The sequence below is a fragment of the Aristolochia californica genome, unplaced genomic scaffold (assembly GCF_029961685.1).
Source record: "Aristolochia californica isolate CCGP_79_NKW_82.1479 unplaced genomic scaffold, dmAriCali1.0.hap1 SCAF_2, whole genome shotgun sequence".
Classification (NCBI taxonomy): Eukaryota; Viridiplantae; Streptophyta; class Magnoliopsida; order Piperales; family Aristolochiaceae; genus Aristolochia; species Aristolochia californica.
In genome coordinates, this window is record NW_027181881.1 from 2662650 (window position 1) to 2687869 (window position 25220).

At 35.8% G+C, this 25220-nt stretch overlaps 1 protein-coding gene across 1 annotated transcript; it reads right to left on the reverse strand.

Annotated features, from left to right (window-relative positions):
• Positions 1-204: 204 nt before the first annotated feature.
• Positions 205-25154, reverse strand: LOC137956307 (uncharacterized). Its single transcript, XM_068803752.1, has 25 exons — positions 24909-25154; positions 20555-20635; positions 18052-18151; positions 17881-17965; positions 17726-17775; positions 17580-17645; positions 16490-16569; positions 13985-14044; positions 13573-13672; positions 13409-13486; positions 12619-12686; positions 12462-12530; positions 12294-12371; positions 12057-12149; positions 11396-11466; positions 5600-5677; positions 5379-5472; positions 4882-4980; positions 2917-3134; positions 2699-2813; positions 2222-2353; positions 2034-2141; positions 1710-1819; positions 1532-1633; positions 205-1442 (listed from the first exon to the last, which is right to left on the reverse strand). The coding sequence occupies exons 1-25, from the start codon at positions 24951-24953 to the stop codon at positions 959-961; spliced, it is 2664 nt and encodes an 887-aa protein (XP_068659853.1). The 5' UTR covers positions 24954-25154; the 3' UTR covers positions 205-958.
• Between the last annotated feature and the right edge of the window lie 66 nt (positions 25155-25220).

The following is a 25220-nucleotide window of genomic DNA, read 5'->3' on the forward strand; positions in this document are numbered from 1 at the left end:
AATAAACAGGCCATTTCTAAGATTTAATCGCAACCAAATAACCTTGATATCAGAAAAAGGGGAGGTTTAGTGAAATTAGTGTAATATTCCAAACATATAAACCGATAACAATGTCAGCAAAATATGAAATCAAACCACCCACCTTCAAGCATAGGATTTAAATCTTTAAGAGAAACCACACACGAGTCCTGAAAAACCCTTGGAACAATAAAGTTAATCAACACACATGCACATAAAAGTTTGGACAATTCCATCAAGACGTTTGACATTTTCTTCAAACGCCTTGTATCTCATCTATCATGACACAGAAACGCCTGATGCAAAAACAAAACTACGAGTACAAAACTGTTGTTACAAAACTTTTAAGGTAATTCCAATTTATGTTACAAAAATATGGCGTTCAAGTGGGACTGCAACCAATGATAATTTTCTTTACAAAAAGACCACTTTTGAAGTATAAATTGTTCAGACCAGAATAACCCACCTGGGGCATCTGACAGAGATGTGTCTCCCATCAAAACATAATGTACAAGGGTCTCTTACCAATCAGTTAGACAGCCCATGCTCACCGGTTCAGTGTTATTCCCGATGAAGATCGACCTCTTTGCCCGTTACAGTCAACCCAAGAATAAGCTCCACTCCAGCAAAACCCAACCATAAAGAGAAAGAAATAATGGGGGACCTGTCACGCCTCACATATGGATAAATCACACGACATGACTAACATTTTTACCAAAGACAATTACTATGCTGTGGAATCAACGGAAGACTGGCCATGTGCTTCATGTTGACTTGAATAACACAAGATTCCCCTCAGATTTGCATCTAAAAGGGCTGCACAACCTTTGTCCTGGTTCTCCAGGTTTCTCCTTCACAAAAGAGCATAGGCTAAAACACACCGGCCACATTGTATTCCTTTGCCAGATGAGAAAAGAACCACCAAACCCCAATCCTTAGATCACCGCACAGAATATGGCACCGAGCCTGTAACTTTGGCAGCAGTCTCTGCTGAGGAATTACTGATAGGGATTTCTGTTTGTCTCATCTCTGCAGCATCCGGTGAGCATTTTGCACAATTCCTAGTTGTACCAGAACTTGTTTCACCGCTTGCTTGATCTGGACCACTGTTCTCATCTCTGACTCTAGGATTGTTAGATGACACAACCTTTTTACTAGGTGAACTACCTCCGCTGCAGGTTGAGCAAGGACCAACAATTGTTCTTGTCCCTCCATTTGTGTTCTTCTCAATTCGGCGTTTCTTTGTCAACTCAAATTGCTCCTCATCGTTGGAGCTGTGTACCACAGATGACCGACGTTTCAACTTAAAAGAATCAGACCTTTTTTCATCCACAGACACAGTCTCCTGCTTATTCACAGTCGGTGGATTGTAATCTTCATCATCATCATCATCCTCATAATCAACAAGTCCACCTGCTCCTGGCCTAAAAAAAGCCAAAAGAAACACATCATACACAACCATTACCAGTGGGACAAAGAAAAAAGAAAATAAAGCAAAGATGAACTGAAATACCTAAGTGAGGGGTAACTTTCACCAGTTCCATTGGGTAAACCATGTGGCACAGATCGACTCCGTGCATTTGAAGTGCGAACAGATGCAGAATCCTCTTCATCACTGATTAAAATTCAACCTCAGCATCTAAAATCAACAAGGGAACAAAACATACAGAGTACAAGCAATAGCAACAAACCTGTCCTCATTGAAGTAATCCTCCTCTTCTTTCTCCAATGCACGGTCATCTATCCTCTTTCTCGGGTCAGTCACATTAACAGAATTTCTAGTTTCACAGGACTCTAATAACTAACATGTATAATACCAATCAGAAAGGTAATGAAGTCAGACACAGATTTCATACATGGAAATCCTCTTTAGTTGCTAAGCTTCAGAACACATGAAATAAAAAAGAGCAAAATATTAGTTTTTTAATGCTAAACCAAATTAGCCATCTTAACCTTGACTCTCTATAGCCTGAAATGAACAAAAAGGTAAAGGACCATCTTAATCCATTGTATACCTGTTCATATCTGACTTTGAGAGCATGAATGGACCCCAAGGGCTCAAATTTCACCAACTGATCCCAGAAAGTATCAACTATATGCACAACTAACGTCTTGAGGTTTTCCTGCACAGAGTCACAACTCTTGTCATGGTTAGAAAGAAATTGTATTGCAAGGGAAGATAAAGCAAAAGAGTAATGAGCACCTTGCGGATATACTCGAAAAGCTCTAGAATTGCTGAATGAAGCAAATTGTAACGGTTACCATTATCAACAAATACTTCCACAATAGGTTTCAGGGTGTTGCTCTTAACCACATGGCGAAGAAGATGTTCATCCTGCAACCATTTATCCACTTTTTATCTTTTTCACAAACATTATGAAGTCAAATATGGGACCAGATATAATGCACATGTTTAGAATGAAATCACATGTGATCCAAAGCAGAGAATGGGTGTAGAAAATTAAAGAAAACATCAGCATCAACCAAAACAACCTTGACTCTGCACCATGATTTATTTCTGAGACATAGTAGGATCTGGTATATTTCAACAAAGGTTTCTAGCTCAACTTTCGTCACAAATTCTATACCCATCACATCAGGGAACAAAGAGGTAACACAGCAAGATAGATTTCCACTCCAAAGATAACTACTTCGCAATAAGTTGTATACAACTACTTACATTGCGGGAAATAATAGTCCGCAAGAAACGAACTGCAGCAACTATAAGGTATCTCTCTCTTCTACGAGTTAGAAACAAGACTTTGTCTACTACATTATTGAGAATAAAGTTGCACCTACAATAAGAAATAGCAGTATTGTGAGTTGATTGCAAAACAAATAAAACACTCAGATGTAGTAAAAGTGCCACTTGTATTATCATAAAAGAAGGAACATTACTTTATCCTGTATGGATGGTGAAGAACACAGAAGCACAGAAGTTCACAGATATTCGATAGAATTTCAGGCTTTGTGGCAGTATGCTTTTCAACACTTCCATAAGATCCAGCTGCCTTAACCTTCGATCGCACAACATCCTTCGGAGGACAGGAAGCCACTATGACCTCTATTAGCTGACCCAAATATTTGTCATAGAATATCTCAACAATCGTGTCTCTCTGCAACAATTAGAATTACTTGTTACATTCAGATTGCCATATAGAGTAAGAACTGCCATGGATATTGTGCTGCAGAGCTAAGTAGAGTTAATCGTACACGCTAAATTCAGAACCTCAATTAGAAAATACCAATGAACAACAATTTACCTGCATAAATAACTAGAAAAAGTTGCAGGCCTCATGCACAACGGAAACCTAGAAGTGTCTTTATACGATGAAATGGTGGTAAATACAAAAAATAGGTTTGATCAAGCTTCAATTAAAGGAGAGAATAAGCAAAAGTACAAACAGTACATCATTTTAAAAATAAAATAAAAAGTTCAAACAATAAAAAACGAGGGCATACAGATGAACAAGAGATACTACAACAAAGAAAACAGATTTAACATGAACATATACCAACATTTTTTTTGAGAATTCATGTTTCAACAATTAGGATGCGAAATTGAAAGCAAGACGATTAGCATTGGAAACATCATTTCATGTTTTTCCTATCTTCACCCTATGCATTAAAAAAAAAAAAAATTCTATCTTTTTATGCCTTAATGGGATGGATGTCTACACCAATCATAGGCAATATAGGGCAACAGGCCCTCGCATAAGGTTGGGATACCCGAGTAGGCCAAGAGGCATCAGTCCTAAGGAGGTCGCTGACTCCAAGCGCCCAGAAGTAGCAACTCCCCTAGAAGAGATCTAGAGATTCTCTGATTAAAAGAAGATAAAATCTGGTTTCTCCGCTTCATTCTAGTTGCAATCCAATCATTCTCTTCTCATAATCTCCTTTAAAAAACTGATATGGTGTTTTCACGTGCTACCAGTTCTATTTCAAACCTTAGTAGTTCATGCATTAAGCTTGCTTGTACTCACTCAAAATACCTTTTCTGAAAAATACTTTAAAGTATTAGAGAAATGTAACCGAAGATGACAAATAAAATAGTTCCTTTCAGAAAATCACAAACAAAGAAAAATACTGAAGGAAAGAAGTTGCTATATCAAACACAAACACAAGACACCTAAAGTGGGACAGATCCTCCCAAAATGACCAACCTAATTTAGGATGTCCCTTGCCAGATAATAAATGTAGGATCTTTGCAAGCCCAAAATGACATGTGACTATTTTCCCATACACAACTCTCACTCTTAGACAACTAGCTTGAGCATGGAGCACATCAAACAACTATAAATTGAATATAACTCAATTTCACTTGCAAATAGCAGATTTTTTTTTTAAATAAATGTTGATATCTTTTAGTGTTGATTATCCAAGGTTTAAGCTATCAAGGCAAATTTCTTTGTATGTTAAACGTGAACATGAACCTAAGACATCAGAATAGAACCCCCACACCCACCCAGAAAAAAAACACACTAAAAGGAACCCCCTTGGCCCCTTACAAATAAGTGTACAACCAAGCTTTGATTTTTTATTCATGAAGACGATAGTTTAACTGTATTATTCCAAAAACTATCATGCTTACCTAGGGATACCTACAGATGAAAATATTACATCTATGCCTTTTTATGAGACAACAAGTCCTAGATATAATTTTTTGTTCATATAGAATGACAAACAATCAGATCCTAAACACATTCATTTCCAATGATATCATATTTCATTATTGACTAAAAAAAAATATTTCTCTGTAAGGAATGGACCTTTTAAAGTACAGAACATGAAGAACTTCTAAAAAGCACAAGAAATTTACAATGCAATCGAATTGATGGAAAGTAACACAGTAAACTATGGCACCTGCGATCCAGACAATGTATACGAATCCAGCAAAATGCGAATGATCTCAAGGAATTGGCAGTGCATATCTTCCCCAAAGTCAGTCAGCATACCTTTAACCTGAAAATGCATGCAGCATTGTCCAAACATCAGTACAATAGGTTATCCCTAGGACACATATAAATATCAGTAACAAAATAAAAACAAGAGGTTATCCCGAGATCAGCCAATCCCCCCCTCCCACCCCCCCCCCCCCCGAGTTTGTTCTCTTGCATCGGCTTTTGAATAAAATGTGCCTCACAAAACAGAAAAAAAAAAAAAAAAAAAAAAGATGGAAATCTAAAAAAGAAAAATGCTAGTTTTACAACAGAAAATGTGACAAGAATAAGGAAATAACATATAAAATTCTAGTCCAAAACAGTGGAGTCCGCACTACTGCTAATCAGGAAACGATAGATAGTTTTTATGGTGGAGAAACAAAAGCAAAAGAAACTATGGGGAAAGAACGAACAGCATACCAGAAGTCCAAGAAGAGTATTTCCTTCTTGTTGGATGATATATGTTCTGAGAAGGTTAGGATCTTGATTAAGGAAAAGGAGAAGGATGTCTGTCCTGCAAATACAGCACCAGACCAAATTATGAAAATGCGGGAAATAAATTTAAAAACTAACACAGTAATAAGAAAACCAGTAAATACAAGAACATAAGCTCAAGATGAGACCTAATAAGAAGCAATTACCCAGTCAATACAAGCCTTTTATCTGGACTCTGTAATACATCAGTGATGATGTCAAAGATGCCTTCACTAACAAGGTCCCTGCAGTAACAATATATAATATGAAAAATAATGAGCCAACAATCTACAGTGCCAAAAGTTGTCAAATAGGCTTCATCCAATAAATAAATAGGGTAACAAAGTCAATAAAAATCCCAAGAGCTAAAAAATTATGTTTTTAAAATTGGCAACAAAATAAAATCATTATGATCATAATCAGATTTTAATCCCAACTTTTTTTTAACACCCATATCAAATTCCAACTAGGCTGGGGTCACATATATAGATCCACCTCATTCTGCCCTGTCCTCCAACTCAGTCACACAACCACCCTTCTTCAAGTCCTCCACACCACTCCATCCAAGCCATTGTTGATCTTCCTCTTTACTGTTGTTAAGGAATAGTCCCACATGGATTAATGAGTACAAAGATCTTGAATTTATTAGTTGGAAAAGAGGTTTCCTAAGTTGGCTAGTCATTTTGGGATAGGCCTTGGACCTAACTTTACATGGTATCAGAACAGGTACTCATATGTAAGCCTGCACCTAAAAACTATCTACGTGTAGAGCCACAAAAGAGGAACTACACCTAAAACTATCCACTTGTAGAGCCACAAAAGAGGGCCTACACCTAAACTGCCTACTCCTAAATTATCCACTTGTAGAGTCACAAAAGATGGTCTACACGTGAGGTGGAGTGTTAAGGAATAGTCCCACATGGATTAGTGAGTACAAAGATCTTGAGTTTATTAGTTGGAAAAGAAGTTTCCTAAGTTGGCTAGTCATTTTGGAATAAGCCTTAGACCTAACTTTACAACTGTCCCTTAACAGTTCCTTTTTCTTTTTTTGAGAAAGGGCGCATTTAATTAAAAAGACCAAAGGCTAAACAGGTACGTCAAGAAAGGGAACCCCTTACAATGAGAGATTGGAGGGTAACTCTCACTCTAGCTAAAGCATCAGCAGCATTATTTGCTGATCTAGGTATATGAGACCAAATAAAAACAACATATTTAGAGAGATCTTGAATATCAAAAACACGCGTCAGGAGAGGGTTTGTTGCCCATTCACCAGCCTCTGACATTTCTGGAATCTCCTTCAACATGAAGCCTTCCAGAGAAGTAATCTCTGAAAATTCTTAATCTGTGTTTTAAAGCTTGAAGTTCAGCCATGATGGAGTTGGACATGGCAAGAGGTCCAGCAAAAGAACCAAACACAACACCATTAGAATTCTCAAAGACACCTCCAAAACAGTTGGTTCTTCTGGTTTTGGAAGAACCAGAAATTCTGAGGAAAGATCCTTCAAAATTAAGCTTGATAATCTGTCCTTCAACAGTTGGTAACAAGACTCTACTCATTGATGCACTAGTAGGCTCCTTTGAATGCAACATCTAAATGAGTCTCTCATAGTTTGGGTTTTTTTTTTTTGAGCCAGGTAATAAGATTAAAATTAATGTGTTTTTAAATCCTTAAAAAGAGCGATTTTCTTCATTTGATGCAGAATTATTCTTAACTTTTTTTAGAGCAACAAACAAAATAAATAATAAAAACCATTCTAAAATACATCAATCTGCAGGATGGATACTCCTACAAAAAGATGTTGGGATATGAGCCCAATCCACAATGATATTCCCATCAAGGTCAAACATTTTCATCAGAAATTGGAAGGAGCCACCATGCAGTGACATGTCCCTCAAACACCCTACAGGTCTTTTTTTTTTTTTTTTTGTTAAAGAGAGGACAAAGGACAAAAACACACAGCTGATTAGGGAGTGCATCCTACTGATAACAACTGCAGAAGAACACTCGGTTAAGACAAATCAGAGAATTTTGTCAATGTAGACTATGCTCACCAAAAGAACACATATCTCAGCCTTAGTGGAATAACAACTACCAAAGGGAATAACGACACCCCCCCCCCCCCCCCCCACAAAAAAGAAAATTAATAATAAATTAAAAAATAAAAACAAAAGCTGACCAAACATTATGGCAGGAATACCATCAAAATTGAACTTGAGCCAACCATTGTTTATGGGTGACCAAAGCAAGTTTAGCGGATGTAAATGGCAATAGCCTTCTAACTATCTCTACCAATGGAAGCCAGAAAGTGGAAGTCAGAAATCATACTTCACCAAAATAAAATATAGTGGAAGATCCATTCAGTAGTGCATTGCCATACTCCTTTGAAGGCATCTGACCATCTCCAATGAGTCTCTCATATTTTTAAGCACAGAAAAGATTTATTTGTAGTTATGTTTTTATAAGTACTTTCATTAATCAACACATGCAATTTTCACCACAGAAAACTCTCTAATATATGGGGAGTTCACTCGTTTATGTTAAGTGCAAAACAGCATAGGCTTATACCATTTTGCCAACAACATTGGGGAAGTGCACGTATCATCTCTGCCTCCCTGCTCTACCATTTATGAGCTTCATCTTTAACACATTTCTTATAGTCTTCCTCGCCACTTCCATCTTATCTCACTGTCGTTGGAGGCTGACAAGCTCATTTGGTGGCCAGATAAAAGGGGCAAATTCACTATTTCATCTGCATATGGCTTCTTAAATGACTAGAATTCGTCTTGGAGGGAGAAAGAAATTAACTTCGTATGGCGTATATGTGCCTCCCCAAAGATAAAAGTTCTTCATGTGGAGTGTCTGTCAAGGCAAGATTCTCTCGGCAGACGTTCTTAGAAGAAGAGGTCATCTCTCAATTGATCCCCTGTGCCCATTCTGCAACTCTGAAGATGAAACCACAAGCCACATTCTACTTCAATGCATATTCTCTTGGAAGGTGTGGACCCTCATTCTTAGTAAGTTTGGGTTACAATTTTGCATGGCGGTTGATCTTCTCTCATTCAGTAAGTCGCTCACTAGTACCCCTCTGCCTGGCCTTAGTAAAATGATGCTCTCTGCTTGCGTTAGTTTCATCCCGTGGGGGCTTTGGAATGAGCGCAATAGAAGACGATTTGATGCAAAATGTGAATTTGCAAATCGGGTAGCGAATGGAGTGGTGGGTCATATATCTACTTGGCTTCTGACTAAGAAAGCCTTCTCTTCCTTTTTGGGCACCCCTATACGTGAAAACTAGAGAAATATGGCTATGATGCATTCTGGGACAAAGATCCCGGTTTTGCAAGAATGGACTCCTCCTGCTTCTGGTTACCTTAAGTTAAACTTTGACGGCTCATCTCTTGGTAATCCAAGGATTTCGGGTTTTGGAGGAGTCATTTCAGACCATTCCGGCAATCATCTTTTCTCTTATGCCGGGCCTCTGGGTATATTTGACTCTACGTCTGTAGAGCTACATGGCCTCCTCTCCGGTCTCCGTATCTTCAGAGACAATTGCAGCGGCCCTCTTCATATCGAAGGTGACTCAAAAGTGGTTATCGGATGGTGTGAAAATGCTTCTCCTCCCCCGTGGCGGCATTGGGATACCTTTCGGGAAATTTTAGATATTACCTCAATTGTTTCTTGTATTTGAACTCACATTCCGAGATCCGCTAATTCGGCAACAGATGTGCTTGCTAGGCAGGGAGCTAACCTACAATCGCTGGTTGTAAGGGATTTGCTCCCCCAAGTTTTGTAAAATTTTGTAATTCTCTCTCGTTTTATTAATACATCTTTTTAAAAAAAAAATTCTTATCTCACTGTCTTTGGTCTTTAAATTCTTGATGGTACATAGAAAAGCATTGGAACTGGTTGAAACCAACTTGTTCATCATTGATACTTTTTTTTTTTTTTTGAGAAAGGTGCATCATTATTGATACTTGTAAATGTTGTTAACATATCTCTGTTTAAAAATGTTTTAGTTATGTTAGTCTTCTATTTGTGTTGAGTTATTTAAATATGCTAGGACTTATCTTTAAGTGTTAGAGTTTGGGTGTAATTGAGACAAAAGTAATTTAATTGTAATTGGACTTTACTACTTTCCTCTATTATAAATAGGGGTTCATGTACTCTGATTACATCAAGTCAATTAAGTTTTTCTCTTTTCCATAAATTCAACATGGTATCAAAGCAGGTTCTATGAGTTGACTCGGTCAACCCACAAAGATAATGTGATCCTTTTCTGATCTATTATCTCTAGCAATTTAGGTTCGTATTTATCTTTTCTCACTTTTTTCAATCCCTATACCCGTTGTTTACTTAGCGTTTTCACCTCTATACCGAGTTTTTCATATTGCATATTATATATTAACGAAAAGATATTCGAGTCTACTTTCCAAAAAAAAAAAAAAAACGAATTTTGGCAATCGGAGTTTTCTACAAAGATAAATCAATATTTGAAGCAGCAAAGGTCAGATTACAAGTGAGGATCGAGCAGCAGCAGCAGAAAGCTTCAACTTTCAAGCCGACATATGCCATCAAGAACGAAACTTTAAACGGAGAATGATATATCCAAAGAAATATCTATATTATACCTGGATAAAAAGTATTGAAGTCTAGTTTCAGAAGGAGAAATTTTCGTGTCAATCTGATATATATTTAATTAAGGAGATATTCACATTGGAGTCAACAAGGGTCTTGATACAGAATAAAGAGAATCAAGATGTGATAAAAGATTTAAGAACGAATATTTTTATGTCAAATTTGATATAAAATTAAAGATATTTGAATCTAGTTTCTTGATCAAGAAACCGTTTGTGATTCTGAGCTATATTTTTGGAGATATTAATATCAAAAGTATTAAAGCTTCCTTATTCAAGGATGGACTCGCACCAGATTATTTCATATCCTTATTAAGGACTTTCATTATTTGGGCATTGGCCCATATCCGTTGCTGCTATTGTGTGTCTTTGAAACATTATTATGGAAGACGTACTCCTTGGTTGCAAACTATTGTCAGCATTGGTTATCCTGATGAAGATTTGAATAAAGAACATTGTGGCTCTATCATTATCTTCCTTTGATTCCCATTATCATGTTATTGTTATGTGGCAGACTTACTCTTACTGTCCTTTATTTGACTTGCACTTACCCCTTCGGCCAAACCCTTGTGAAGCATTGCTTTGGTTAATACATTTTATTTATATGGGTGTTTTAAGTCTATTGAAACTTTTTATTGGTACTTGTGTGTCTTTTATTGTCGTCTTGTGAATGACAGGCATTACCCACTTTAGTGATTATTATCACTATATTTGTTCGAAATCCTTTGAGTTTGGTTTCAACTTATGTTTTATCACCCATTTCTACCTTTAAGAGTCGGTGCCCGGTGTTGGAACACTGTGATAGAGGAGTTTATTACTACATCTACGTTATTTGGTTCAAACTGGGATCACTGCCATTACCTCCCAGCTCGAGGGAGAGTATTGAAGGGTAGATATGGAAGGCTATTATAGGACTCTCATAGTAAGAAGTTTCACAGAACCAGAATTAATATGGAGGAGCTTTACAGGAGTCTCACAGAAGGAGGTCTCACAAAAGAGTCTCAGTTTAAAAGTGTTTTAGTTATGTTAGTCTTCTATTTGTGTTGAGTTATTTAATTATGCTAGGACTTATCTTTAAGTGTTAAAATTTGGGTGTAATTGGGACAAAAGTAGTTTAACTGTAATTGGACTCTACTACTTTCCTCTATTTTAAATAGGGGTTCATGTACTTTGATTATATCAAATCAATGATTTTTTTCTCTTTTCCATAAATTCAACAATCTCTAAAGAAATTTTAAAACCTCATTTCCAATTGTATTTTCAAAGTTAAATTGAAAAAATAAAACACCAACTTTTAAAAACAGCCAGCATATAATCCACAATGAACATACCGAAATAGTCGCAACTGCTGAACCAACTGCAGACTCTTACTTAAACTACAGAACTCTTGTAGGAACAAAACCTGAAACAACAGAAACCTAATCCTCAAAAGAAGAATCATACAGCTGGAGGAAAAAAAAGAAACTCAGGCACACAATCTAAAATCATCAGCAAATTACAAAGCCAACCAATACAAATAATGCCACTACACAACTCTATTTCGGTTTACCTAATAACAACAAGACGTTATGCTGAATTTATCTATATTCTCAGGATAAGTTGGAAAAAACAAAGTTAAGGCCCCATAAAACTAATTCAAACTGCAAAACCACTGTAGGCCAGATGTAGAGCATAAAATCTTACAAACAGATTGACTTTACATAGTGTAAAGTCGTTCATAGCACAAACATAGAAGAGGAAAGCAAACTGGGGTTATAATTCAAGGACACTATCTCTAATAATGATGAATGCAAGTACAACTACCCTTTTAGTCACGCAAAAAAGTAAGCCACATAAATGTTCTTGACTAAATGATCATATTTCTTAACCACATTTTGACATAAGTCTAAAACATGAACATACAAAAAAGACATACAAGGAACTGAGACACAAATGTCAACCCAGATGGGGTTGTTTTCTAGAAAAATATTGAAGGAAAATATAGAAAATTACCAAATTCTTCTTGGATAGGTCAGTAGTAGGAAATTTCATCCTTGCAAACAGTTCTTGAATAAAAGTAGAATCATCTTTCAGCAAAGAAACAACCTGGGCAAGAAGCTTGTTAGAATAATAACAATCATGCAAGAAGTTGAACTTTCTTTTTTTTTAAGAAGAAGAAGAAATAGAAGTTGAACTTTCTATTCTGTGCTATTGGAATAGCATTGAATAACTGAAATTTGAGAATCTTACAACAGCATTATTTCCATGAACAATGGAATTGAGATTCGCAACTGTGGCATCATCTAATACTCTTGGCAAAATGATATCCTATGATTCATGGAAATCTCATAAGGAAACCGAATAAATAAATAAAAAATTAATCATATTCCCAGGAAAGTTTCAGTAAAAGACTCACACCTTTATATAAGCAACTCTATACGTTTGGTGTATCCTTGATAGCACAATGGAATCCTTAATTGGAATAGCCTACAGATAGAGAAAAGATAAATAATCAACCAAAAAATCAAAAGGTCTGCTTAACTCCAGAACTTGCCGAGTGCAAATAAAAAATTACCTCTTTAAAAACCACATGCTCTTTAAGAAAACTCCGATGATTTTGCACTTGACAAACATCTGGATCATCTATCAAAAAATTGTGCAGAAAAAAACATAGATAAAGGAAAGTATAAATGCATATTTAACATCTTTTGCATAAGTGTTTTTTGTGTTTCTCTCTGTGTGAAAAAGAGAGAGCAGAACATTTGAAACTACAGTCATTTCTTAAAAATCTTTCTGGGCAGCAAAAAGTCCAATAATCATCACCTGCTCCACTTTTTAGCAAATTTTCACATTCTTTGAATACATTGATGTACAATAGAAATTAATAAACTCCTGTATCAAAATGCAAAGATAGTAATGCCAAAAAATCATGGAAAATGTTAATCAAAGTAGAATTTTCATTAGAACGTAAAGTTCGTGAGAGAAAGAACAAAAGCAGAATCTTGATGTCTGTGATAACAAGTGAATTTCTTCTTGAATAAGAGTATTAGTAAGTCACTCGGGTAATGTCAAAGCAGTGGATGGTTATTGTCCATGAGAAGAGACATTGACACCAAATCACCCAGTCAATATATGGTTAACTCATTGTTTAAAATACTTCAATATCCTAGATCAAAATACTTCAATATCCAAGATCTAGTAAATGCATAAGTTTTCAACCCAAGCAACATCAGAACACACAGCACTTTAACAGTGATTCTTAGTTAATGCATAAGTTTTTCATAACCACCAAGGTACAACAAGCTTGTGATACACAGATTCAACAGTAGAAAAGCTCTATGAGCATCTATAGTAAAAGAACCTACATTCAAGACAGCCAATGATGTCCATGATGAATTCTTCGCCAAATATTTTATCAAATATTTGAGGGCTATTAAGCAGAACTGCAGCCACGAAAATACATAAGTTATTTGGAACTATGGAGAAAAATTAAATTCAACTTAAAAAGATAGAAGTTCCAAGAACTGACTGATCCCTTTGACAATTTTGAATATCATGTGAAGGCCATCAATGTTCTCAAGGTCTTCACAAATCCTGAACAACTCCATTACTTTTGGGAAGAAATCTTGCTGCAGAAACAGACATTAAGAAAAACATAGTATAAGAGGAAGAACAGAAAGAAGAGAAAGGAACACAATCAATGTCATAATACTGTTAATAACACGAATGATTCGCAGACAGGTTCGAATTACCAAAAAACATTAAGAGATTACTTCTTCACGGATAGGCTTAACCTTTTTCACACAGGATGCTTATGATATTCATGCTAATCAGATGGTTTACTATGGTACACACATGATCAAACAGATTTCCTACTTACCAGACAAGCAAGTGCAATGACAACTACTAAAATGGACATTCCAAAGCAAAACAGAGCTTACATCATGCAATATAAGATCTACAGCACGCATTTGATCCGGAACGCCACTTTCCACTACTGTCTGCATTTAACATTCATAAAACTTTAGTGCACATAACACATCCAGAAAAAATCGTAAGGAGAGTTTTCTTAAATAATAAGATAATATCCATGCACCAATAGGAAAAGAAACAAAACTCAGATACGAAGTAAATCATATTGCTCAATCAGAAATGAATTCAACAGGATGAGGGAAAATTTAGTAATTATTAGGCTTAAGTTTAGACAAAGCAAAGATTTGACATTTGCCATCATGATGTAATTGATGATTTTAGGAGGAAAACCCATCAAGGTTTGTTAAGCTCCATATGGAGAGTACATAATAAGTTGCAGTATCCTTGATCACCATCTCAAAAAGATGATTTCGGTGCAAGATTTTCTTTTTGAAAATTTAAAAAAATCAGTGCTAGATGAAAATTTTGAATCCATATTCTGTTTCCTGCATTTCCATACTTTCCCCTGATCAAAGGAGCTGCTTGCAGCTTCAGTAAAAGCACAAGAGGGCTTTACAAGGGCACCTTTTTTCCTCTTCTATTCATTATTACAAGTTCACTGTAAAAATGCAACTCAATCTGGTTTAGACACTAAGTTTTGGCATTCCCTTTGTCAAATATGTCAAATAGGCTTTAGTGAAGCACAATTGATAAAACTGTCGACCACAAGCCATTTTTTCATATCTCAAAAAAAAAAAAAAAAACTTGAAAATATAATTTCTGATAAAAATCCAAGTGGGCATAAATGCCATCTGTCATCCCAAAACATATTCAACTATGCGCCTCAAGATATGGCCTCCAGCCCTGATTCACATTACCCCTTACACACAAGGGCCTTCCAAACTGTTCAACAAGAACAAATTTGGACTCTTTTTTTTTTTTTTTTGGCGGGGGGTGGGGGGGGGGGTTAGTCAACATTTAAGTCAAAGTTAAACTTCAAATTCAAGGCAATGATTTGATTCAACTTCAACTCTTCCTTGGGTGATAGTGTAGACAAGTTCAAGTGCAATGGAAAACAGATTCCAATGTTAGTGCCCCAAAATGAAAAATATGATATAAACAAGGGATGCGTAACTTTTTATTAATATATTAATATATTAAATAATAAAATACTATATTATATTAATTAATGATTACAGTTTATAATAAATTAATATAATAATTAAGTTTGACTAGAATAAATTATAAAAAAATAAATTAAAAAAGTAAAAAATAACAGAAACGAATATGATAAATAAATAAATTATTTTTTAAATAACAAAAGATATATTTTAACATTAAAAATCACTAATTTAATTATAGTAATAAAAAATAAATATAATAAATATATATATATATTATTTTATCAATAACATAATATATATTTTAACGTATTATTAATTAATAATATATTACCCCACAATTTAAAACCATTGGTTTAATTCATTATAGCAATGAGATAATTAAACCAAAATAATTGATCAAATGTTTACTTTAACAATGTTTTAATTATTAAATTACTAATTCTATACAGTAATTACAAAATGAATATACTAAGTAAATAAAAATAACTATTTTATTAATAACAAAAGATAAATTATTTTACAAAATAAATATAATAAAGTTATAATGCTGGTTTAATTTTTCCTAACTTAGGAAAAATTAAATCACAGCGTCGTCTTCCTCACAGCACCGATAATGGCGGGAGACAACGGCAGGCCAGCAGGCAACGGCGACGGAAGCAGTGCTCCAACGATACACTGAGAGGGAGAAGAGAGGGAGGCCGAGAGGCTCTGCGACGGAGCAACGGCACGGCTTTGCGACGGAGGCTCGGCGATGGCGGCTCTGTGATGGAGGCCAAAAGGGAGAAGGAGGGAAAAAAAATTGGGGAAGGAAGGCCGAGAAGGGAGAAGAAGCCGAGCCGAAGAAGAGAGCGGGAGAGGGAAAAGGGAGACGAAGCTGAGAGGGAGAAGAGAACAAGATAAAAAATTTCAGGCGAGGAACGCCGAGAGGGATACCAAAGCACAAATGAGGGAAAATATTTTGGTCAGGGGAGGCAAAGACGAGTCCAGCGCGAGGCTTCGAGCGAAAGATTTGGAAAATCGGGATGAAACCCAAGTCCACCGTTTTAGCCTGAGTAGATGACCTGCTTTTTTAAATGAGCGCCAGCATCATTCACCACTAACGGCCTAATCGAATGATCTACATAATATGCTTTTTTGCTCAAAGGTGATAATTCTTATTTATTAATAAAAGGGAGTACAATAACCAAGAAAGCCCAAAAGCTGATGGCAAAGTATACAAAATTGGTTAGGGAAAAGAAAAAAAGTCTACTCACAAGAGCAAAACAAAAATGAAGTTGTAATAATTTCTTTAAAGTGTAGGCAAACATTCTGCAGCGACCTCACGGCCAGTAATCTCCCCAACAACTCATAGCATTTCAGTATGACATCAGTAAACAAAAATGAACGGTACAAGGAGGAAAAAAGTAGCACCTTAAGAATCAATGGCAGCGTGGATAGTTCCACTGCTGGAAACTCCCTCAACTCATTGTTGATGTTTTGATATGTCTCATCTGCAATAAGGACAAAATCTCTTTAAAACATTTCCCAAGTGTATCATAATAGTACAGTACTTTTCAGGGAAAAAAATCATTATAGCCATGTAAATACAATGCATGCCAACTAAAACAAGTGCCTATACAACAGTTTGAAAAACTAACACCTTCCTCCGAGAACAATACCAAGACAAAACAGAAGCTCCACTTTGATTATATTTTGGAGATGATCACTTTACTTTATAATGATTCTCCCACAGCAAAATTTAACTAACATCACCACATGCACCACTAGAAAAATGTTGACAGATAAATTCCTCAAGAAATAGTATTTTTCCCATTACAGTAACTTACAATGGAACAAGAGGACACTAGAATGAAAAAAATGCATCACAAAATTATTTCTCAGTGCAGAAATCCCCTTGAACCCTATTATTTGGAAACAACTATCAATGAATATTCAAATCCAATGTGTAGGGAAAGTAATATAGCTTCAACCACTGATACAACAGAAAAAACAATGCCAAAGATCATACTTTACTCAACTCTGTTGATTACTAACCAGTTCTTTCCCATAAATGAATGACAATTGTATAACCAACTACCATGTGGTACAACTAGTAAGTAAACCTAATTTATCTCCACGAGTGCAGATGATTGCAGTGAGAGACACCCATTTGTGAAACAAATCAAATAATACTCAAAATATTTCTAAAATAGCTGAACTTCAGTCAGCTGTTTCAGGACATAATAATTTCACAAACTCAATGCTAGCATATAGGACATGCTTCTCCTCTCAATCATAATCGCTCCTTACATGTTTTTTAAAAGAAAAAAAAGCCCTATATCTAAATAAACAAGTATGAAATCAATTCTAATGACATTCAAGCCACCAGTGATATAGTAAACAAGGAATAGAGAGAAGCACAAAGAGATGGAAAAGACAACAAAAAAACACTTTTAAAATGGCATTCCTAGCATTATTTGTTGTGTAAATTTTTGGAGAAAAATTCAATTTATGCAAGTACCATTTGTTTGTGATGCTCCAGATGCTTCCAGAGACTCTGTGGCTGGACGGGGTCCACTCTCGACATCTACAGCCAAGAAGACATGATATTTGACAGAGTGCTATATGAAATAGCATTGAACTAAAACTACAAGCAGTGAAACTTACTACTGAGAGCATTAAACTGCAAATTCCTTTGCACAGTACAGATATGATCCCTAGAGAAAGTGACAGAAAAAAAATTAATTAAGAGTACTGGATTAATTTGCATCAATCGGTACATCTTTTATACAAAGAAATGAATAATGGAATAGAGTACCCACCAAATATAGGCACAACCTGTTGACTCCTGGAAGCTAAGAGCCAATTCTGTAGAAAAATCAGGGTCTCGCCAAGATATGATAGTGTCTGAAAATATTAGAAAGCATCAAATACTAAAAAGTTAATAGATGCAAATACAACTTCTAGTGGAAACAGAAAGCAGCAAATCATACCTTCTTGCTTTCGATAGATTTCATCTGAAGCAATACGGTGAACAAGCAAAGTATCATTATCTTCTTCATCAATGACAAACAATCCAAGATCTTCAGATCTCTGTAGCAGAACATCCATTACAGATTTATGAGGCAGCACCATAAGCTTGTGAGGTCGAGAAAAAATTAAAGCAAAATCAACAAAATTTGGACCTACAGAAATCTTGAACAGACCATGAACATAGATATAGATGTTGATCACGAGGCCCATATCCAAATCTTTCACAAGCAACTATACAAAAATATATTTTTTTACAATGATTGTCGCATGCATATGCAACAAGGAAATGACATAAACAAAGGAAATAAAATTTTCTACACAACTTCTCTGATTGACTCTAGCTTTCCATTACATTAACCATAAGGATTATGTTGCAATATTTTAGATAAAGAATGGCTTTTCTTATAAATTTCTGAGCCAATAACAGAGCAACTAATCAAATTATCCAAATCCTTGCTATGTGGTATCAATTGATACAAAGTTACAATATTAGTAATGAAATAACTGGTATTTAGCCCATCTTCAAGGGAAATTGCTGATTGAGGGGGACTCTAAAGTGATCAACAGTTGGTGCTCCAGTTCAGCCTTCCCCCCTTGGCGGCATTGGCCAATTTTCCTCTATTGCTGATATTGTAACCTCAATTACTTGTACATGGAATCACATTCCTAGATCAGACAATTCTTTGGCAGATAGGCTAGGTAAATTTAGAACATCCGAGCAATCTCTCATTGTTTGGGACGGTTCCCCCTCCTTGTAATCTTACTCATTTGAGCCTTTTAATATAAATCAGCACTATTTCAAAATAAATAAATAACTGGTATTTAGTATTATCACTAAAATAAAATAAAATAACTGCTACTTTGGGATGCAAATGGCCTTCTTCTCTTCCTCCTACCTGGGTCTCGCTCTTTTCATTGGTTAGCCTTTCAAATGCCTCTAGAATCTTATCACTGAGGGATTTCAAAGACAATTGTCTCCCTAGAAAGGAAACATTCTCTCCTTTGTTGATCAGGCAACTCTTAATAAATCCATTTCAACAAGGGTCCCAATTACTACCTTTCTTGCTTCCTTGCCCAAACAGAGTCTCGAGTTGCATAAAACCTTCAAAGAAATTTTATTGGGGGACCAAGCTCAGAGAGCTCAAGGGTACTAAAAACCAAGCATTTTGCATGGTTTCCATCCCGCCAGGTCAACCCCGACTTTAACAGGTCCAGATCAGGTCGGGGGTGGGACTCACCCCTTCTGTTTTCAGCAAGTTCCCTCTAACCCATCCCAAAGTCCAGCTCCTACTCAGGTTGAGTCAATGCAACCCAGGTATTGACAAACCCGGGTTGGGTCCAGATCCCCGATTGGAAGACCCTGGCATTTTGACGAACATTTATTATTCCAACATATGTATACCAAGAACAGCTCTACTTTCCTCCAAAACCAATCCCTTTACATGATATGCCATCAACTTTCAGAAATCCATCTACAGGCTCTAATCTTGTTTTTGGCAAGGGTTTCAGTTCATTTGTGAAGCAGAAAGCCACCAGATTTTGCTTTGAACCTTTGAGTAGAGAAAATATAAAATAGTTTCAGATATTTAAACTTGTTCAGATCTTCAGCTTTTTGCTAGTAGCCTGAATTTAAGGTATACTATGATATAATATGAAGCAATGAAGGCTGGGCACTTTCACTCTCTCCACAACAAGGAAAGCAAACACCTAATTTTTTTGAAAAGGACAGCGAACACCTAATTTTTTTGAAAAGGACAGCGAACACCTAATTTTTTTTGAAAAGGACAGCGAACATCTAACAATAGTAAGCTTAGATCGGAGAGGTCCAAACCATGTGTGTATAACAGTTTGTGTATCATTTTGTCTGATGGGATTATTGTCAACACTATCAATCACGTGAGGGCCCTCATTGTGACTCCCACACATGGGTAATTTCTGGGTAGAAACCCAACTATTTGCAAAGGCCCATTGAACCTACTTTAGTTACATGAAGAAAGGTATTGGACACTAAAAGTTGAGCTTGAAGTGAGGAGGCTTATCCCAAAATTTTATACTAGGTCGTGGATCACTTCAATTCCAATATGAGACTATTATCAACACCCATCAACAACTTTCTACCAGAATTTTTCTCCAATATATGTATTTTTCCTTCTGCACTTTTGCAGCTTTTTTCTGTCATGTAAGCTTTAGCCCCCCTTTTCTATCATTCCTCCCTGAGGAAATCTCTTTCTCATTGTCTTAAAGAGAAAAAAGGTTGAAATTGGCAGTGCTTGAAAAGATAATTGGCCAAAAAATAGAAGACCAGAAAATATGGAAACCTTCATCTCTTTATAGAAGCTGTAACCCAAACAAGAGAAAAGCAAGCAACATCACATAAAGCATAAAAAAAAATCTACAATATGTATGTTAAAAAAAAACGTTGACATACATGAGAAACTAAAAAGAAAAATAATGAATACAAACCTCCAAATAATCTACAGTAACATGCCCCGTTCCTCGGTCTTCCCATTTACCATCATCACTCAAACGGTAGACCTTAACACGCTGAACAACATAAAAGTCAAATAACATGGCAAATGACCTCTGATTAAAATACTTTTTCCTTTCATCATAATATCTAAATATATTTTTTAATCAATATTTGTGCATAATGACCTCTGGTTATAACTTTTTCCTTTCATCAATATCTAAATACATTTTTAATGAATACTTGAAAAACTGATGACTTGAACACTTACATACAATTGATTTGTATTTTCAAGTAAAAGAACCCAATAATGTTTTTTTAAACAATATAACAAACAATGATATAAAGTTACGAATAGATCTCAGACCAATCATATAGTTACACTAAGACTACATACCAGTATCAAACAGATAATAACTGACAAATTTTTAAAAAAGCATATCAGGACTTGAGAAAGGAGGTAATATTAATAGTGCGTAAGGCATGATGGCTACATTATGGATTTTCTCAATGTGATGTCTTGCATTCAACTCTCAAGCATGTTGGGTATCCAGGGTGTGCATGTGCAATCAATATCTGAATAAAAAAGGAATAAGATAAGCTATGTCGACAATCAGCTTTTGTGTCTAAATACATGTATAGTGGGGATACATAACTAGGGAAGTGCCTCTATGACTGTGTACACCAAACAAACTTAGTCTAACAAAAATTACATCAAATAAAAGTTTTTCTATATCCTAAAGAATTCGAAGAAAGTGATCCAAAATTTCACTCAGTTACAACTCTTATCAGCAGAGAATGCAGTGTTCACCCCAAGCAATGACTGGGAGGGTAAACCTTTACGTCTCAACAAAAATAAGAAAGAAGTTCAACCACCCCTTTCACCTCCATGGCTAGAACTACTAACTGACAACTAGGGGTGGCATCGAGCCGAGCCGAGCCCGAACCCGCCTATGTTTGAGCCGAACTTGATTTAAATATTTCGAGCTCGAGCTCAGGCCTAAAATTGTTATCGAGCTCAAGCCTAATAATTTTAACCGAGTTCGAGCCGAGCTCGAGCTTCAACATTCATTTAAAATTTTTCAAAAAATACAAGTCTCGAGTTCACGCTCCAACATACATTTAAAATTTTTCAAAAAATACACGTCAAATAAAATTGTATATAAAATTATACATACATTTACATAAAATTGGGAATGACCTCTACTTAAAATTGGGCATAAGGGTGGAATCGAATCCAGCTGAGTCCGAACCTTGTTCAAGCCAAGTTTGATTTAAATATTTTGAATTTGAGCTCGACTGACCCTAGCCTCGAACCTAAAATTGTAATCAAACTCGAGCCTAATAATTTTAACCGAGTTTGAACTCGAGCTCTAGCTGAGTTCGAGCTTAACATACATTTGATACTCTATATAAAATATATGTCAAATAAATTATATATAAAAATATGTATACAATTAAAAAAAATGATAGGGGACGTTCAAGATTGAATTTCAATAATAGATTAGAGCGCACCAATATTAATCTTTTTTACACCAAATGTTGTCTAGCTTATTTTGTAATTTTTTAATCTGGCCATAAATTTACTATGGCCTCCTTAGTGCCCCTAGTTGAAAATTTATATTCTAGGAAAAATATTTCTAGTTTTTCCTATGATACATATTTCCAAAAAAAACTTTAAATAAAATCCTATTACTATTAGTGACTTATTAGAAAATTACAAGAAGTATTTTGAAATTTTCTTAGGAAAGTTAAATGGACCTCTTATTGCCTTTTATAGGGAAATAAATAAAAAATAATAATCAATCTAATATATTACTATACTTATCAATAAATTTTTAATCAAATAAAATGTCAAACACAAAATTGCTATGAAAATTGCCTCATGTTAAAAATATTACAGCATCAACTGTCAAATACTTATTCAAAAATTTTCTATACGGTTTTCTAGCCCATCTTGGCAGAAAAATCTTACTTAAAAAATTAAATATTTTTTTAATAAGAATTTTCAATTAGACAAATGTTTACAAAAAACATGAGACACTAATAGTCCCTAGAAACTTATTTCTACTAAACTATATTTTTAATTTCAATGTTTTCTTTTTTTCACTTTATGATCTCGCACGTGCGAAATCATCTTCGCGCAAGGGGGGTATTATTTTTCCCCTTAACTTAGGTTTCTCCTGGTTTTCCACCGAGACGAGGAACGACGCCGAGGGAACCAGAGGCGCCAGTGAGGAACTTTCATCGGGGATAACGGCTGCGACGGAAACAAAAGTGACGGCAGACAAGGGGGAAGAAATCGAGCGGCGGCGACAGAAAGGCAGAAGGCGGCCGGCGAGGCAGATGTCGACAGCAACAGAGGCGGCCACAGTAGCGACCGGAGGGGCTCGGCAATGATGAAGGGAGGAAGAATTTTTCCCCCTTCGCTCCCGCTCCAGTCCCGACTCCCCCGAATCCCGCGCCGACTTGTTAAATTAACGAGCCGGCTCACGAGCTTTCGAGTCGAACCTCAATTCGATCGAGCTTGGCTCGTTAATTTAAACGAGCCGATCCCGGATCTCGAACTTGGCTCGAGATTCGGGTATACCGAATCGAGCTGAGCACGAACCGGCTTGGTTCGAAGCCACCCCTACTGACAACTGGATAATGAAATTAAATTTTAAAAACTGTTAATCCTGAATGAGTCCACTTCATTCACTATGTATGGATGCATAAAGAGAACATTCATATAAAAAATGTAGTACGAAATTTCAGAATGATTACTAAATTCTACAGACAAAATTTGAACATTTTGCAATAAATGACTATAGTATACTATGTTAATGGTAAACCAGCAAGAAAATACCACAACTCATTACCAGAATACTTTTTTTTTGTTTAATATAACTGTCTTCTACATTCCACATATATGTGCATGTGTAAGCACAGATACGCTTGCACACACGGATGCACAACAAAGTCACAATACCATAAATGTATATACTTTGCAGACTCTCCTGAAAATAAAAAATCTAGCCAAAAACAAAGAACTTGCCTGCTTGCATGCAAGCAATACCAACAGCCTGCCTCTGCTTTAACTGATTGCAAGAAAACCCCGAAAAGATAACTACAACACCAAGTCGAGTAAAGTACTCATATGGAAAGATGGAACATTTTTTAGAATGGAAAGATGGAACTAAAATATGATACCCCGAAAAGATAACTACAACACCAAGTCATTTAAAGGTACTCATATGGAAAGATGGAACATTTTTTAGAATGGAAAAATGGAACTAAAATATGATACATGGTAAGATCAAATTGTTGCAGTTTTCTCTTCCTCACAGTGAGAACAAATAACTAAAGAATACTTTAATAAAGATAATGACAAAATGACATGCTTTCATTTCAGCTATGAATTCTTTCTGTAGGAATATCACAAAGTTGTCTTGGATGAAGATCCCAAAAGAATCATAAGATCCATTAGAAATTTGAGTAACACTTGAGACTCATGATTTGCTAAAAATAAAAAACTCAGAAGAAGGGGAGTTAACCAGGTTCATGTTTACTCTAAGATCAGGATAAACAAAAAAAAGTAGCAGAGCCCCACCAAGTGATTCTAATCGTAACTAACAACATTCAATCATAATCCGTAAAGATGGAATATGTTGTTTTTTTTTTTTTTTTTGAGAAGGATGAAATATTTTTATCTGATGAGCACAAAGTATCAAATTGCTAAGTCGGAAATGGCATTGAAATAGATCACTTTCTACATTCTCACTGTTACGCTGCAGCCACATTACTTTAAAGACATGAGAAATCTCTTAATATAAGAATATCGAGGCCCTAAAGCACATAAGTTGAAGTTTTTCAGTATGTAAATAAGGTGATTTCCATCAATCACCTAAATGTAATAAAAGGAAATAAGAAGTTACCCTTAGAATTTCTAAAGGGAAAAGTGAAAGAAAACGGAACCAAAGCCCCAATCATGCTCACCCATTCATGGCATCAAACTATTTGACAGTCGGTACGTCACCTACATGACCACTTCGCGTCTCAATCAAAACAAAAACGGTGTGCATCACTAAAGGTTCCACAATTGGCTACATGTTACAAACTTTCGAACATTCAAATAATTGTCAAACCAGCATATTCCCTCTTCGAGAGAAAAACAATACAGACGACAATGAAACAACAGCTTGCACAATACAACAAAATCCAAAAAATAGCCCAGTAATTAAGTTAGGAAAGTTGCACAGCAATTGAGAAAGACATATGCAGAGCATAACAAGTAGCGGGCTAGGGCAACAAAGTAAAAATAGAAAAGTTCAAAACCGGAAGCTTCAGTATTCACCAAAAACCACTTACCTGCATTGAATTCACAGACGAAAGGCTTTTGCCTTGTGCGCCCATTCTCTGACAGATAAAATAAATAGAAAAACGCAATACGACGAGTTCACTCGAATTTGAAGGAGGGATTGAAGAAAAATCTTTGCAAAGACGAAAAGAGGGAAGCGGCGGACAGATTAATTGGGATCAAATGAAAACCCTAACCGCCATTAACGTTGCCCAACGACGCCCTGTTCGTTCCCCCTCCCTCTTTCGTTTTCCTGAGGTATTTCCCCCGCCCTTGTAGAAAGAATAACCAAATATATAGAAAGCGAGGGATAAATCAACAAG

Bases quoted from the DNA above. Each gene is read 5' to 3' on its own strand.
- LOC137956307 (XM_068803752.1), bottom strand. From the start codon at position 24,953: ATGGGCGCACAAGGCAAAAGCCTTTCGTCTGTGAATTCAATGCAG. The intron at 17,776-17,880 runs GTGGGTACTCTA...CACTTTCTCTAG, and splicing joins ACAGGTTGTGCCTATATTTG to GGATCATATCTGTACTGTGC. The intron at 13,673-13,984 runs GTAAGCTCTGTT...CTGTTTCTGCAG, and splicing joins TAGATCTTATATTGCATGAT to CAAGATTTCTTCCCAAAAGT.